At 51.4% G+C, this 17,032-nt stretch overlaps 1 protein-coding gene across 4 annotated transcripts in view; it reads left to right on the top strand.

The window, feature by feature from the left end:
- ADCK1 (aarF domain containing kinase 1) overlaps positions 1 to 17,032 on the top strand; it is a 128,292-nt gene that overhangs the window by 98,923 nt on the left and 12,337 nt on the right. For all 4 annotated transcript variants that reach the window (XM_025295144.3, XM_006052893.4, XM_025295145.3 and 1 more), the window contains one exon: positions 5,792 to 5,908. In XM_025295144.3, the coding sequence (XP_025150929.3) occupies positions 5,792 to 5,908 (117 nt within the window). The remainder of the gene's footprint in view (positions 1 to 5,791; positions 5,909 to 17,032) is intronic.

Here is a 17,032-nt window from a genome sequence, read left to right as displayed (position 1 = left end):
TGAGTGCATCGGGTCTGGCAAGATGCTCCCAGCCTGCTTGACGGGCTGGTCCTTACACAGCCCTACAAGGGAAATGCCACTGTGTGTGCAGACCTTCTTGTGGGCACAAATCCAGATGATCTGGTCCCAATTCAATGAAAACTTGGCTTTCTCACACAAGTGATAATATTAACTGATAAGCATTGTGTTGTCGGGTCTAAATGACTCTTCCGCTTACCTATTCCTTTTGTTTCATTCCGTTATTCCACATTTATCGAGCACTTCCTGAGCCTGTGGTGGTGCTAGGATCTGGGGGTGTGTAGATTAAGCCAGAGATGGTTGGCTCCTGCCTGAGAAGACTTCCCATTTGGTGGGGGACACACACACAGTGGGTTGTGTAGTTCGGATTGTTGGCACTATGGCAGAGACTGATCTCTGTTTCTGTGGGTGCCCGAGAGGAAGTATTTAATTCTGCCCAGATAAGGAGCTCAGTGGGGGCTTCCAAGAAGTGCTGATTGTGCAAGCGGATAGGCAGAAGTTACTGAATGTTTCTTCTGTGGCTCTGAGTACTAGGCAGACACAGGGACACGAGGTCCTTCCAAAAACCATCATCCCATTTTACAGATGGCAGTCTTAGAGGAGAAGAGCTGGGGTACAAACAGCATTTTCTGACTTCAACTCTGGTGCTCGTCTAAGGACATTCTGTTGCCTCTTACCCAGCAGGGGTGGTCCTCGGCACCAGTACTGTGAGCCAGACAAACAGAACCATCTCCTCCACTGTTCCCATGGAAACAGCAAAATTGTCCCCTGGCTGGGGCCAACTAGCATCTGTCAGACCAAGACATGTAATAATAATAATAACACAAATTTTTGAAATGAGGATGCCAAATGGGTGAATAATTAATGTAACGATTTGACCTGCTGCTTCTCAAGCCTGCACCCCATTCCTAAGAGAATGGTGGAATTAAGGCTCCCAAGTAATTAATTTTGCCTAAACACATAACAAGTGGGAAGCAAATTTTGCGCCGCGCACCCAGTTCAGCTCTTCAAACAGGAGATAGATTGCTTTTGCACACTGGCACCCCATCACAACATCTGTGCGTAATTAAGCCTCAGCACAGAGTTTACCTCTCGGTGTGTGAGGCCTCTTCCAGTGGGTTTAATAACCTCAGCCCTGTGCTATAAATCGCCGCACCTCAGACAAGCACTGAATGCAAATGCACGTCAGGGAGACCGGGCCAAGGTGAGGGGGCAGCCAGGCCGAACGGTCAAGACCAGGGCGTTTGTGGATCTGGCATCAGAGTGTGTGGGAGGCGACAGGACAGGCAGTGAGGTCTGCGACTGACCTTGGGGACAGCTGGGCCAAGATAGAGGCAGACGCCTTAAAAACACAGGGTTTGGGACTGCAAGGGATGGGAGCGAGTCTGTATACGGGGAGGAGGGGCTTGGTGGGGGGTTGTCTCTGGAGCAGGGGCCCCTCCAGGGTTCTCTAGTGCTGGGTCAGGAACATCTCCTGGAGGAGGAGATGGCAGTCCGCTCCAGTATTCTTGCTTGGGAAGTCCATGGACAGAGGAGCCTGGTGGGTATTGCCAAGTGCATGGGGTTGCAAAGAGTGGAACACCACTGAGCAACTGAGCACACAAGGGGCCTGGGACTCTCTCGAAAGTGGGGGCAAACCCTGCACGGATGAGCATGCTTCTGGTGAAATAGCTTTCTAAGGATCTCAAAGATTAAGAAGAACTGATGTCTAGTTATTAATACTGTATCCTTTAATTTTTTTTTACATGGCTAGGCTGTGTTAGACATTTTTTAAAGTACTTTATGTGTTTACTCGTTGGTTCCCTCTTTTTCGGCTGTGGGATGCAGCACGTGGGATCCTAGTTCCCCAACCAGGGATCGAACCCCTGAGCCCTGCATTGGGAGTGTGGCATCTTAAGCACTGGACCACCAGGGAAGTCCCTGTATATTTCCTCCTTAATCCTTACACAACCCCACAAGAGAAATGCCATTATTAACTCCATGTCAGCCTTGGGGAAGATGAGGCCCAGAGAGATGAAGCCACTCATCCAAAGTCACACAGCTTCCTGGGAAAGGGCAGAGGCAGCCTGGCCCCAAGCTCACCTGTTAAACCACTGTGCTCTGGTCCCTCTGGAATAATTGATGGGCAGATCTGAGTTTGTGGCTCAGCTGGTAAAGAATCCACTGGCAAGGCGGGAGAACTGGGTTCGATCCCTGGGTTGGGAAGATTCCCCTGGAGAAGGGAAAGGCTACCCACTCCAGTATTCTGGCCTGGAGAATTCCATGGACTATATAGTCCATGGGGGTTGCAAAGAGTTGGAAGCGACTGAGCAACTTTCACAAAACACTCACAATAGTCTGAGTTATGCTGAACTGTCTGTAGCATCAACTCCCAGCCTTGGTTCTGTATCAGAACCACCTGTGAAATTCTCTGTGGCTGTCGCATGGCGGCTGCTGTGCTGCTGAGCGCCAGGGCCTCATCCACGCCTGTAGGAAGCAGGGAACGTTGCTTTCATTGTAATTGTCGTCAGCCTTTTACAGGCAAGGGAACCGCTGCTCAGAGCGATTATGCAACTTACCCAAGTCACACAGCTTGGCAGAGGCAGAGCTGGGGCTCCAGCCTGGCCATCTGACTGCAGGCCTGTGCCCTGCTCCACTGGCCTCAGGTTCGGGGAGCTCCGTGGCCCCAGATGATGGGTGCTGGCCCAGACGTGCCAGGCCTTCCTTCCCAGGTGTGCTTGCCAGGCACCGGAACAAAGAGGAAGCGCAGGTCAGGGCCCGTTAATGAGGCTGAGGTCAAGGTCTTGGGCTGGAACTTTCCCTACTCTCTGTTCTCCTTCTTGGGGTCAGGATTGGCTCTGGTATGGGGGGAAGATGGGGCCTACAGGGGTGGGCCCTCCTGCCGTGAGGAGGTAGACCCCCCAGACCCAGAGGTCCTGAGGGCCGGGCGTGACCCTGCCTCTGGGGTCAGCAGGCACCTTGACTGCGAGCCTCCCAGGTTGATTTTTGTTTGGGCAGGGGACAGGGTGGTTCTTATTGCCTCTTTCAAAATTTTTCTCCTTCATTTTCCCTTCTTTGATGGAAAAAGCTGAGAAAGGAATGGTGGTGAAACATGAGTGTTCGGGTGAAGTGAATTTCACCTGGTCCCCCTTAACCCTCCTGCTCACGTGCTGATTTAGGGGCAAGTCACTTGATCTTATATCCCGTCAGGCCAAGTGTCTCCTAACTGAGCAGGAAGCACTTTTGCATTTTGCAGTCATTTCTGTGTTACATCCATCGAGGGGCAACCGCAGTCCTCCCTGAGCTCCCACGACAAACCCCTCTGCCTTGCTTTTTTTCTGGCGGGGGTGGGGGGTGGGTGCTGTCTCTGCTGTTTCAGAGCTAAGCAGTGCCTCCGCAGACACACATTCTATTGTGAGGCTGGGTTGGTTGCATTTGGAGGGAGACCTGGGGGAAAGGTAGGGGATGGGGTCTTAGCACACTTAGAACCCTGACCAAAACCCAGGCAGTCTCCAGCCTTGGGGTTTTCTCTTTGCATCTCTGGCTCTTGCATGGCTGTTTTCCACGTTGCTCCAGGCAGGCACAGAGGGGTGTCTGACAGCGAGTCTCTAGAGCCCCAGGCACCCCACTGTCAAGCTTCGGCCCCAGACATACAAGGGGAAAGACTTAACCCCCAAGTATGTCCCTTTTACTTCGAAGCCTCAAACAGCATCTTCCCTGGTGGCTCAGCTGGTAAAGAATCTGCCCGCAATGCGGGAGACCTGGGTTCGATCCCTGGGTCGGGAAGATCCCCTGGAGAAGGGAATGGCAACCCACTCCAGTATTCTTGCCTGCAGCATTCCATGGACAGAGGAGCCTAGCAGGCTACAGTCCATGGGATTGCAAAGAGCTGGACATGACTGAGCTGCTTTCACTTTCTTTCAAACAGCAGCAGCAAACTTGTACTCGTATTTTTAAAGAGACTTTTTAAAAAATGCCAAGCGAGACCGAATTTTAAGTTCAAAGAGACTTTTTAAAAAATGCCAAGCGAGACCGAATTTTAAGTTCAAAGTGACATAGGGCCCCAGATTTCTCCATTGGTCTAGATTTATAAATGGCAAAAACCGCAGGAAAGGAATAAACAAAATGATGCCTTGGTTTCAGTAGGAAATTTGTTCCAGAGGGTTCTCCTGTATGTACGGCCCCCTTTGTCCCCAGAACTCCTTATTGAGATGGAGCAGGAAGAGTCTCCTTCCTTTTTTTTCTTTTATTTTGGCCATGCCCAGGGCATGCAGAATCTCAGTTCCCTGACCAAGGACCAAACCTATCCCCCCGCATTGGGAGTCCAGACTTTTAAACACTGGACCACCAGGGAAGTCCCACAGTCTCCTTTTTAATGAGAAAAACGGAGGCATGGAGGATTTAAGTGGCTAGATTCAAACACAACAGTTGTTAGTAGAGTGGGGAGCAAAAAAAGTTTCTTGGCTCAAGCCTGCTGTCTTACTGCTGTGTGAACTTTGAGAGCTGGGATGAGGGAAGACCTTATTCCCCCTAATCGCTTGAATTAGCTGCCCTTGCTTCTTTATCTGTAACTGGAATAAGCCCATGAAGTTGTTGGGGAATTGTGGCGTGCTGAAAGCCTGGTCCTTCCTCCCTCCTGACATCGGTGGGACTCATAGGTGTCACTCACTCACATGGCAACTCGACAGTCCTTGGTACAGCCCAATGTCTTGGCTGCTTCTAGGGAAATCTAGTATCTTTTTGGTTATTGGGTGTCCTTAGAATCAGAGGGAATTAGAGAGTATATCAGTTAGGAATGCATTTGTTTGTACATAACTGACAGCTCCATCTAGAGTGTTTTAAACAAAAAGAATGTATTTTCCTCACATAACAGGAAGACTTGCCGCAGTTGCCTGTTGATATTGTCTCAGTGGTCTGACAGTGTCAGAACTGGGATCTCTGTGATTTTCTTATAATTTTCCTCATGGTTATAAAACAGCTGCTGCAGCTCCAGGTATCACTTCACTCTCAAGGTAGGAAGAGAAGGGTAAGAAGAGTTGCAATATTTATAAACATCCCTTTTTGTTAAGAAAGTAAAAGCCTTCCCACATCCTCTAGCAGACCTCCGCTTGTGACTCACAAGCCAGAACTGTGTCACATGGCCATAACTACTGCAAGGCAGGCAGGGAAAGTATTTCATTTTTCCTGGGGAAGAGGAGGATTGGGGATAGGTGTTGGGTTAGGCTTCAGCACACTGTCTGCCACAGAAGGCTTGCCGGGAATGGTCATGAGAAAACACAGGACTTCCTAACTGAAAAATTTATCACCCGGTTAAAATTTATTCATTCACGTATATAATAATTACACCCATTGTACAGGTGTTGAAACTGAGGCAGAGTGTTTATATTCACATGAGAAGCCTGAAATAAGCCTGGTGAGAGAGAAATAGCTTTTAACCCCAACTGTGGCTCAGATCTGAGAGGTTCCATGTACTTCCCCTAAGCCCCACTTTTAGTGTGTGCCCTTCATTGTGTCTGGAAGGCACTGAGGAAGGCGGGGAACTTATTCTCTGGTCCCCAAGCAGGAGGGTCCCTGGGGGAGGCCTGTGGCCTTGCTGGGGGAGGCGGAGCAGCCTGCTCTTCTTTCTCGGCCTGCTTCCTGCCTTCCCTGCCCGTCTCTGCTGGGGTCCCTCTGGGCCTTCCCTCCTGTTCCTGGAAGGCGTGTGAGCTGATGTCCGGCCCACGTGCCCATCTGTAGCCCTTGCCCAGAGCCCCCAGCCTCCCAGCCCTTCCTGACCTGCGCTCTCCCACTCCAGGTCCCCCGCATCTACTGGGAGCTGTCCACCAAGCGAGTGCTTCTGATGGAGTTTGTGGATGGCGGGCAGGTCAACGACAGGCACTACATGGAGCGGAACAAGATTGACGTCAATGAGGTGAGTCGAGCGCGCTCTGCTGCAGGCGGGGGTTGCCCGGCGAGGGCAGGTGTGTCCAGGGGAGGTCTCACGGCCTGGAAGCGGGGCCTGTCTTTTCTGAAGAGTTATTAAATCTCTGGAGCATGAAGCAGCCTTCCAGGTGCTCTAGGGCAGCCCTCCACCCATTTCCTGAGCCAGGCTTGGCAGTGGGCAGTGGGGTGCGGGCACGCGCTGGGCCCCTCTCGCAGGCCCTGCCTGAACAGGGGATTATCACCATCTGTCTTGTGTCATCCGAGCCCCACAGCTTGCAGAAACGTGAGAACAGTGGTGCAGATGCTCAGGACTTAATCTTCTGTCCTGCGGGGCCTGGACACACCTCTTGCCTCTCCCTGCCCTCCCTGGGTCTCCAGGTATCAGGCAGAGAGGACATAGCTGGAGCCGGCGAGTAGCCTAGAGCTGAATACAGAAGGGCTTCTGTCTCCTGCCTGCCACCCCCGGCCTTCAGGGAGCGCTGGCTGGTGGGCTGGGGGCCCTGAACCCCATTTCCTTCTTCTTGGTCACCAGGGGGTCCCACAGATAGGGGTGGGGGGGGACCTTTTCACCAGAGTTCATCATTGTTTAGCCCCTACTCTGTGTGAGGGGTGTGGGTTCAGAGGGGAACCAGACACAGTTCCTTTTGTCAAGGATTTCCCAGCCCAGCGTTGGAGTCGGTCACACAACTGCATCCTTAGCACCATCCTTCAGGCAGCGAGGGATGTGAGCCCGTCCCCAGGGAGCCATATGGAAAAAGTGCTCACCTCTTCTCCAGGTGGGCTTCCCCAGCTGTCTGAGTGGAGATTTTCCAGACTTGTGCATGTGTGTGTGTGTGTGTGTGTGCACGCGCGCATGTCTCAGGGTGGCAGAGTTGTGGGAGCAGAGGGGTATTGCAAGGAAGGGCAGAGGAGTGGCGAGGTTCTGCAGGGCTGCAGGCAGATAGAGCAGAACTCGGCCATGACCCCAAGGTCCTGGGGAGTCCCTGAAGGGTGAAGTGTGCAGTGACATGCCCCACGTGGCTGGTGAGGGGAAGGAATGCAAGGGACAACCAGAGCTAGTAGAAGTGAATGCTCTTCCCTACTTTATCCAGGGCAACACACAAAGATGAGCCTAGGGTCCCCGTAGGGGAACAGCCCAGGACAAAGCCACTCCTTGGCTCTGCAGACGAGCCAGGGGACGTGGCCAGAGAGTGTGCAGCTTGGGAGCCCAGGCCTCAGTGCCAGTGTGGCCTCCGTCAGCGGGGACGATGAGAGCTCCGTTTGTAACGATGGTCGTGATGACCACAGGTTTGTGCACCATCGCACTTAGAACAGTGCCTGGTGTGTGCTGAGCACTCCAGCATGGTAGCGAGATTATTGTCCTCACTCTTTGGGCTTGTCCTTTTCTCCCTTATCCTGTATCTCCTCTTACTGTTCCTGTTTGCTGAACGCCTAACATCCTGTGCCAGGCTCTTTCCTCCATAAACATCTCAGAAGGGAGGGCTGCATGCTTCCATCTTGCAGGTAAGGCATCAGAGAATCAGAGAAGGAGGGTGCGTTGCCTGAGGTCAGACAGCTCATAGAGCTAGGATTAAAACCCACGTCTCTCTGACTCCAGGACTCCTCTTGGTTCATAAAAAGCGAAAGTGAAATCGCTCAGTTGTATCTGACTCTTTGAGACCCCATGGACTGTAGCCCACCAAGCTCCCCTGTCCATGGGATTCTCCAGGCAAGAATTCTGGAGTGGGTTGCCATTTCCTTCTCCAGGGAGTCTTCCCAACCCAGGGATCGAACCCAGGTCTCCCACATTGCAGGCAGATGCTTTACCCTCTGAGCCACCAGGGAAGTTCATAAAAGGAGAGGCTGCCAAGAGCATGGCTGGGAAAGGTGAGCCACAGCTGGCCTTGGCCTCTGGGGGCCAGCCGTTGGCCCCTGACTTGGGAAACAGGGCTCCCGGAACACTTCGGGGGGGCCTCTTGGGCTGGCGAGGAGGCTGGAGGGGCCTCCCTACTCCCTGCCCTGCTTCACCTGGGGGCAGCTCGGCCATCGCGAGTTGCCTGGTGGGCTTTCCTGGAGAACAGTCCTGTTCCAGTTCAGACCTCTGCTTTAGAGATAGGTGGAAGCCCAGAGACAGACAAATGGCTCTCCTGGGGTCACTTGGCAGGAGCAGAGCTCGGGGCTTCTGACGCCTGCTGCCCTCACTGTTGGCTGGAGGGTGTCTGGGCAGTGCTCCCTGCAGAGGAGGGTGCAGTGAGACCTGCTCGCCTTTCTCTCACACCATTGGTTGGGATGGGGGTACATTCCTGCCTCTAGCCAGGGGTTGTTTGTCCTTTGTCCACCAGTACCCTTGAGTACAGAGTCTTTGGCGCCAGGGAGGAGGTGAGGGGAGGGGAGGGGAGGGGAGGTTACCTCTTGCTTATCCTAGTCTTAAAGGGGAGCAGGGTCTCTCTGCCTGCTGAGTAGAGCAGACCCCAAGGGCTTCAAGTTACTGGAATTCACTTCCTGCCAGCAGCAGTGGGCTTCTTGTGCCAGCTGCACCCCTGAATCTATTCATCTCTTGGGGTCCAGTGAGCCCAGAGCCGTGATGGTGTTTAATCAGACGCAGCTCTGATTTTCAAAGTGCACACAGAAATTTGCTCTGAATTGCTTGCTCCTGGCTGAGTGAGGCTACCTGGGAGAAGGCTGGAGGTGGCTGGTGGGAGCTGGGGCTGGGTGATGTCCTCTGGGGGCCTGGGCTTGACAGCTCCCACTTCCAACCCTCTGGAATCAGCTTTGCAGATAAAGCCGGTGTTCTGTGCAGAGCAGACTCTGGTGGACATCCTATGAATTAGCAGACAAATTAAGCCAGCCTCATGCCCTGGGTTGACCTCTATGAGGCAAGGCTGGAGTAGAGTGTTGGTTTTTATTTTCTGTGAACATGCAAAGTCCGGCAGGCTGATATCAATCTGGTCTGGGAAAAACAATAGCAATAATTATTATTAGCAGCCCAGTTCAGTTCAGTTGCTCAGTCGTGTCCAACTCTTTGCAACCCCATGGACTGCAGCACACCAGGCCTGTCCATCACCAACTCCCGGAGTTCACTTAAACTCACATCCATCGAGTCGGTGATGCCATCCAGCCATCTCATCCTCTGTCGTCCCCTTCTCCTCCTGCCCTCAATCTTTCCCAACATCAGGGTCTTTTCAAATGAGTCAGCTCTTCGCATCAGGTGGCTAAAGTATTGGAGTTTCAGCTTCAACATCAGTCCTTCCAATGAATACCCAGGATGATTTCCTTTAGGATGGACTGGTTGGATCTCCTTGAAGTCCAAGGGACTCTCAAGAGTCTTCTCCAACACCACAGTTCAAAAGCATCAATTCTTCAGTGCTCAGCTTCCTTTATGGTCCAACTCTCACATCCATACATGACTACTGGAACAACCATAGCCTTGACTAGAGGGACCTTTGTTAACAAAGTAATGTCTCTGCTTTTTATTAGCAGCTAATAGGAACCAAACATGTGACAACGTATAATCTACTCCTTACAGATGCTCTGTCAAGGATATCTCATTAATCCCATTTCTAGATGAGAAGCTGAAGCTCAGAGAGGTTAAACAGGTTGCCTAGCATCACAGAGCTAGCAGGGACAGTCAGGAGCAGAAGCCAGGTCGGCATGAGTTCCGAGTCCTTTCTCCTCCACCTTCTCCATCCTCCTCCCAGGCATCTCTGCCCGGGGCTGCAGGGGAACCTGAGTCTAGCAGGCTGACAGCCACGCCAGTAATTCCTCGAATAAGGAGTTGGAATACTGACAGAACCTTTGCCAACTCCCAGGGCACCATCCGAATGCAGCCTTCCCCTCTCTAGCTCACGTCAAGTTCATACAGGCGTTGTTCCATTTTCTAGAGGACTAGGTTCACCCTCCTAGTGCATGGCTAAAGCTCCGAATTGGTAGCTAGTTGATGGTTGTTGCTGTTTTCATTATCATCATCATCCCTGGGGCTTGCCCTTTCTCTGTTACCTCCTTTGATCATTGATGTTTACTCACTGCCTGACTCTGGGCGCCATGCTCATTCTGTGTCACAATCTTAGGAGGGAGGGAGGTCTTGTCTCCATTCTAGGGATGAAGAATCAAGAGACTCAGGGAAGGAAGATAACTTACATGAGGTCTCAGATCTTCGTGGAACACCTCGTGTGTTGTCATATGGACATCCCATGTACTCACCAGCTGGGCAAAGACACAAGCCATTTCTAGCCCCATGGCAGGCCCCTCATGCCCCCTCAGAGTCCACACCCTTCTTCCTGCCCCCAGAGCCACTGCTGTTCTGACTTCTGTCACCAGGGAGCACCTTCTCCCTCCCTGAACTGCGTGTTAATGGCATCATACCGCGTAGTAGTTTAGACCTGGCATCTTTGTCATCAAGCCGCTGCCGGTCTTTTCTGGAGGCTCTGTTCTCTTCCCTTGGTCTGTAGGTCTGTCCTTCTGATAATACCATACTGTCTTAATTCCTTCTCCTCTTAAGCCCCTGCCCCTGGCTTCTAGGGTTTACGTGACCTGGGAGGCTCTTTGGTAGTGTTCCAAGATGATGTCATTCAGTCCTTGCACAGGAACGTTAGACTGGGCCGTGGGCAGTGGGCCATGTGCTCTGCTGACCATTGGTGATATTAGGAGTGGACGAGGAACAGGCCTTGCTGTGCAGAAATTAACCTGTTAATAGGTTAATTTCCTAATTCCCAACCAACGTCAAAGCCACAGGCCTCATGGAAGATTAGTGGGGTGTGTATGTTTATTTGTGTGTATATGTGTGTGTATATTTGTGAGTAGCGTGAAAGACTCCATGTGACTGGAAGTTTCTAATGAACTTTTGAGGTTCCGAAGCCTCCCTAGGACTGTGGGCCTGAGTGGGCCTGTCCCTGGAGTGACTGTCCCTGCTGAGGACTGCCTGGCTGAGTGTCGCTTGGGGAGGTAGGTGCAGGGGACAGGGGGGCAGTGACCAGAGGCAGATCTTGCCACGATCCTGGGGGGAAGGGTAGTTAGTGGCATCTTGGCTGCTACAAGCTGTTGGCTCAGCAGGAAGTGGCTCTGGAGGGGAGGTGGGCAGGGCTGCAGACCCCTCCAGCACTTGTTAGTCGTCCCCACTCCACTTGAAGAGGCCCCCCTCACCCCACAGCACCCCAGCCCAGTCGGACCTGAAGACCAGTCTAAGTGGCCAGTTCCTGATAGACTCAGCTAAGAAAACACCATGTTAGCAGGCCAGAGACCTGGGTTCAGGCTCCATCTCTGCCAGTGGCCCGCTGTGTGACCTTGGACAAATTGCTTCCTTCTCTGGGCCTCAATATGCTTACTGGAGGTGTTGGGTTAGCTGGACTCTTAAGGGTCTGTTCTGCTCGGATATTTTACAGAAGAGCCACTCTCGGCTTGCCAGGAGATAAGACCTGAATGCAGTTTCCTGGGCCCCATCCCAAACCGACTTATCAGAATCTGGGGTGGGAGGGCTTGCGAGAATCAGCATTTTAACAAACTCTCCAGGTGGTTCAGACACTCACTAGAGTTCAGGAGCCACCTGCCACAGGGCCAGGGGGCCCCTGGCCGCCCCAGGTGGGCCCTCAGGCTTCACCTCCGCTGTTTTGTGCGTCCAGGCACGTGGCTGCCCTGCCTAGGTGGGCTCTCTGCCCAGTATGGGGCCTGCAGTGCCCGCAGCCTGCAGGGGCCCTCATTCGTCTCTGCTCTGAGCCCAGAAGCGGCATATTACTGAGGGCCTGACCCAGAGATCATATTTGCCAGTCAGTTTAAGAGCTGGTGACAGTGACTGTCATTGATTTCATTAAGAATAAAGGTCATGTGGGAGCGCGCTTGCCCGGGCTGGATGCAGCCTCCTCAAGCCACAGGATGACTATTGATTGCGGGACCTTTATCGAAGGTTAATTGGATTTCAGTGAGAGTGTGTTTAAGACCCTACCTGGGCCGAGGCCCTGTTGAATTTGTGTGAAATTAGCCGAGAGAAAGGTGACAAAGTCAGGAGCTGGGGTTGGGTGAGACAGGGACTGGAGGCCTGGTGGCTGACATGCTCAGTCCGGTAAGGATGAGCTGGATGCAGAGATGAGTGGCTTGCAAGAGACACCAGCCTGTCCACTCCAGAGGCCCAGGAGCCTGCTGGGGAAAGAGGGCCGGGTGCTCTGCATGGTCATTATGTGGAATTGGGCCGGGTCCTCTGTCCTCAGGGTGGTGCTCTGGTCTGTGGTGTGTGTGGCAGAATCTGTCTTTTTACCACTCCAGAGAGCAAATCTTGTCTTCCATCGGGATTGGGAGGGGATCTGGAGGTTTAGCTCTTACTTTGCACCCCAGCCTGTGTCTCAGAGGTGCCAGGGCCCTGCTGGGCTGGCCTCTCTGGTCTGAGGCAGCTGTCATCCAGTTCCCCACTGTCTCCTGCTGCGCCATTTCTCAGTGGCTGTCCGCTCCCCCTGCAAACACAGCCTTACTAATCACTTTGCCTGCTGTTGTTGGCCCCACTACTCTCTACTGTGGGGGGTCTCAGCTTTTTTTGTCTTCTTTCCAGTCACTTTAGCTGGGCTGGTGAGGAAAGGCAGTCAGGGCCTGGGTTCCATCACACGTGTTTCCAGCTCCCCTTGCCATGTTCCTTCTTTCTGGTGGTCTTTCCATCCTGCATCACTGGAGAAGCAGTGAAGAGATCTCAAACGTGTTTTCCAGCAGATGTTTCTTGAGTACCTACTGTGCGCAGGCCTGGCCATAGGAGAGCTGTGGACAGAGTGTGGGAGAAGTGGGCTGGCCAGGTGTCACCGAGGCTGGGCGTGTGGTGGGCGGGGCAGAGGGTTTGAAGTTGGGCCCCCTGGGGGTGTGCATGGTTCTGCCATTTATTGGCCAGGTGCCCCTGGGTTTCCTCATCTATACAATTTTAGGGATAACAGTACTTCCTTCGTGGGGTGGTTGTGCAGGCCTTGCAGGCTGTGAGGTTCTGTGTGTGTGTGTGTGTGTGTATATATATACACACACACATATATATATAAAGTCATTTATAATTCATGACATTATTAGTCATGGCGGCACGTCTTCCTCCATAGAATCTCTGAGAATCTTCTTAATTCTCTCCTGTCCACCTACCTCTGCTGTCCATGAGTGTGTAGACTCGGGGATGATCAGTGGTCATTGGTTGAGCATTCTGTTTCTAAAAGCCATACTGCCTGGGGGGTTCCCTCTTGTTGCCCGATCCCAGCTCACACTGTTCAGGACTCTGCCTTAGTGCTCAGCGTCATTTCCCATTTAGGGGCCTCTCTGACTGTGTGGTGGAAGGCACTCAGAAGACCAGGGAGGAGAAGCCGGAGAGGCACAAAGACTCCTGTTACTGAAATCACAGGGCTTCCCTGGTGGCTCCGTGGTAAAGAATCCACCTGCCAGTTCAGGAGATATGAGTTTGATCCCTGGGTCAGGAAGACCCCGCTGGAGAAGGAAATGGCAACCCACTCCACTATTCGTGCCTAGGAAATTCCATGGACAGAGGAGCCTGACAGACTACAGTCCTTGAGGTCACAGAAGAGTCAGACATTACTGAGCGACTAAACAACAAGACTAACTGAAATCACTAGAGTAAAAACATCTCCGCCCATTGCCCACCCTCTGTAACCTCTCACACCAGGTCGTTAGAAGCTCGGGGATGTTGGAGGGGTCTAGGTGCACAAGTGGGCTCCTGGAGACTCATTTCCCCAACAGCAGGGGTGTCACGAGTGGGGACAGCATTGCATGGGAGTTGGCCTTCCTGGATTCTCACGCTGGCTCTGCTGCTTAAGAACTGTGTGGCCTTGGGGGTGCACATCACCCTTGGGAAGCCTCAGTTGCCTGCTGTAAAGTGGATGCAAGAGAGCATCAGGGACTTTTCTGGTCCAGTGGTTAAGACTTGTGCTTCCAGTGGCTAAGACTCCATGTTTCCCATGGTTAAGACTCCATGTTTCCATCGCTGGGGGCACAGGTTTGATCCCTGGTCAGGGAACTAAGGTCCTATACGCCCTGTGGTACAGCCAGAAAAAAAACCAAGTGTTGGATTGTTTGATGATTGAAACGTGAAGCAGGTGGGGCAGGACCCACAGTCCATACTCAGCACAGCCTATTTTATTGGAACTCTGGCAATAAAATATTTGCCAAAAGAAGGGGGAAATTTAGGGAAAAACTCTTTGGTCATTTTTTTTTAAATACTGACCTCGGTAGGGTGGATGGATGTGGACACATATTTCTTCAGAGTGAATTGCTGCCCATAGCGGGGATGTCAGAGGTCGATATCTGTGTCTTCCTGAAGCCGTGGCCCCTGGATCCACTCCCCGCCCCGCTGGTAGCCATGACCCTGTGAGTCTCACTAGCCAGGAGCCCTTATTGGCCTGTGGATACTCCACGCCCTCGTTCTCAAGCACTGTCCCGGTTCAAGCCGAGTCTAGAGAAGCTCTCACTGAGCTCCTGGAGGCTCCGAGATGAGAGAAACTCCTCCAGGTTCCTGTCAGTGAACCCAGTTCCTCTTTCTTCCTCACTACATCTCCCAGCCATGTGTGGCTGAAGTTCCCTCTCTCTTCACTCTCAGGGACTTCATTGCAGTGTTTGCTGGCCAAGATTGACCACTCTGTGAATGGGAAGCAGTGAGGAACTGAGGCTTATATATCCCAGGGGTGGGATTGAGGCGGAGGGGGAAATGCTCGGGGCAGTTGTCTGGCCCTGGAGGCTGTGGTTCTGCCTCTAGAAGCCTGGGCGGCCACCAGGGGAACGGCAAAGAGAGCTCGAATTACTAACCTTCTTATACTTAATATCGGGCTACTTGTGTGATTATTAATATCTTGGCCTTGCTTCCATGACACCCCCAAGAACATAGACTTTCCCTTGGGGGGGTGGGAATAAATTAATCCATGTAATTATAGAATAATTAAAGTGCTTTCAACCAACTCAAGTTTTGAGAAAAATAAAAAAACAACTCTGATTTAGATATTATTTACTAATTTAATTCTTTATTCAGACTTTTTTAAAAAATAGATTTCTATTTTTTTTCCCCTCCCTACTGTTAGAAACATAAAGGGGTTACGTGATTACTGAAATCACTTATGTGAGTGGCACATTCTTTTTACATGGAACTGTTAAAAACTTGTCACTGATTTTTTTTTTTCCCTAAAAAGAGCTGTACTATGGCTTTAGTTAACAGTGTATTTTTGGTTAGACAAACAGCCTTGGATTTCCCACTGTGACTCTTTTCTCCAAATGGAATGCTTTCTTGGTTGCTGTGGGGACCTGCAGAGGATTTCTGGTGCAGTTTCTGCCTCCAGTAAGGAGCTTTCTTGTGAGTGGAGAGGCAGAAGGGGTTGGTGATTGAAACTATGCTCCCTGGAGCCAGGCCGCCTGGATTGGACCCTGGTTTCACTAACTGCTGGCCAGGTAACCAAGCTGCCTCCTCTTTTTGTATTTCGCTTCCCTCACCTGTCTCCTGCAGAGGTGGCTGTGAGTCCAGATAACTTGCCTGAAATGGTGGGTGGCACAGAGTGTTACCATTGGGAAAAGGCGGGACTCCGGTCTTTATGCAGATAACTGCCCTTAATGGGGTAAGGGGCAGCCTTAGAGAAGCTGACATTTCTCCCAAGGAGATATACAGATGGCCAAGGGGCACACGAGAAGGTGTTCACCGCCACTAATTGTCAGGGAAATACAAATAAAAACCACACAATGAGACATCCTCTCACACTTGCTGGAATGGCTGTCATCAAGAGGACAAGCAATAACAGCCTTGGTGAGGAGCTGGAGAAAAGGGCACCCTTGTGCACTGTTGGTGAGGATGCAAGTTGGTGCATCCACTGTGGAAAACCATATGGAGGTTCCTCAAAACACTGAAAATAGATCTACCATATAGCCCAGCAGTTTCACTTCTGGGTATACATCCAAAGGAAATGAAACCCATATGAAAAGGATACCTGCTCACCCACGTTCACTGCAGCCTCATTTAAAATTGTTTGTTCTTGAGGAGGAGATAGAGCCAGGTATATGGAAGGGATGGAGAGAGGGTTTTGTACCCAGTAATGGCCTTAGGTTTCCTCTGCCGGTGCTTCTGTGAGTAGGAGGGAGGGGACTGGCTGCCTTTCTCTCGGCAATTTACAATTTACTGCAACTCTGATAGATAAGAAAAATCACCGAGGTACTTCTCTGGTGGTCCAGTGGTTAAGGCTCTGTGCTCCCAATGTAGGAGGCCTGGGTTCAATCCCCGGTTAGGGAACTAAGATCCCACATGCTGTGTAGTGTGGCCAGAAAAAGGAAAAGCTACCCCAAATTTAGAGATGGGAGTGTGCAGCTTGTCCTTTCAAAGTCATCCTTGAGCATTTGCGTAAGCAGCCTACCTGAGGATTTTTTAGTATCTAAGGGAATGTACTTTGGTTTGACTTTGCTGTTGACAATTAAGGGCTTAGGCTGAAGTCATATGTCAACCTGTAGATCTTATCCAGTAGAGATGCCAATAACTCCTCCCCACTGGAAAAGATAACCCAAAGGTTATGATTTCCTTATTGCCCGGTCAGCCAATAACCAGTTTTGTATCTAATCCTGGAATCTTAGCCTCTTATTCCTGTTTAAATGCCCGTAAATTCCAAGTCCCTGAAAATCTTCAATTTGAACCAGCTCTACCTTCCTGTGGAGAAGGCAATGACACCCCACTCCAGTACTCTTGCCTGGAAAACCCCATGGACGGAGGAGCCTGGTGGGCTGCAGTCCATGGGGTCGCAAAGTGTCGGACACGACTGAGCGACTTCACTTTCACTTTTCACTTTCATGCATTGGAGAAGGAAATGGCAGCCCACTCCAGTGTTCTTGCCTGGAGAATCCCAGAGACAGTGGGGCCTGGTGGGCTGCCGTCTATGGGGTCGCACAGAGTCGGACACGACTGAAGTGACTTAGCAGTAGCTACCTTCTTGCGGGCTCCTGTATTGATGAGTTTCACAACCTCTGACACGTGTTCAGTCTATATTTGTACCATATTCAAGTTTTTTAACTTTTTGAAAATTACTCTTTGATGGTGATAATGGGTATATTTTCCCCCAAGTTTAAAATAATAAGATACTTCATTATAGAAAGCAAGCATCTTTGTGTCATATAGTGTACTGTGTAAAGTGCTTTCCCTTTTGTGCAGTCA

Source organism: Bubalus bubalis, chromosome 11 (genome assembly GCF_019923935.1).
Source record: "Bubalus bubalis isolate 160015118507 breed Murrah chromosome 11, NDDB_SH_1, whole genome shotgun sequence".
Lineage (NCBI taxonomy): Eukaryota > Metazoa > Chordata > Mammalia > Artiodactyla > Bovidae > Bubalus > Bubalus bubalis.
This window is presented reverse-complemented; position numbering and strand designations above follow the sequence as displayed.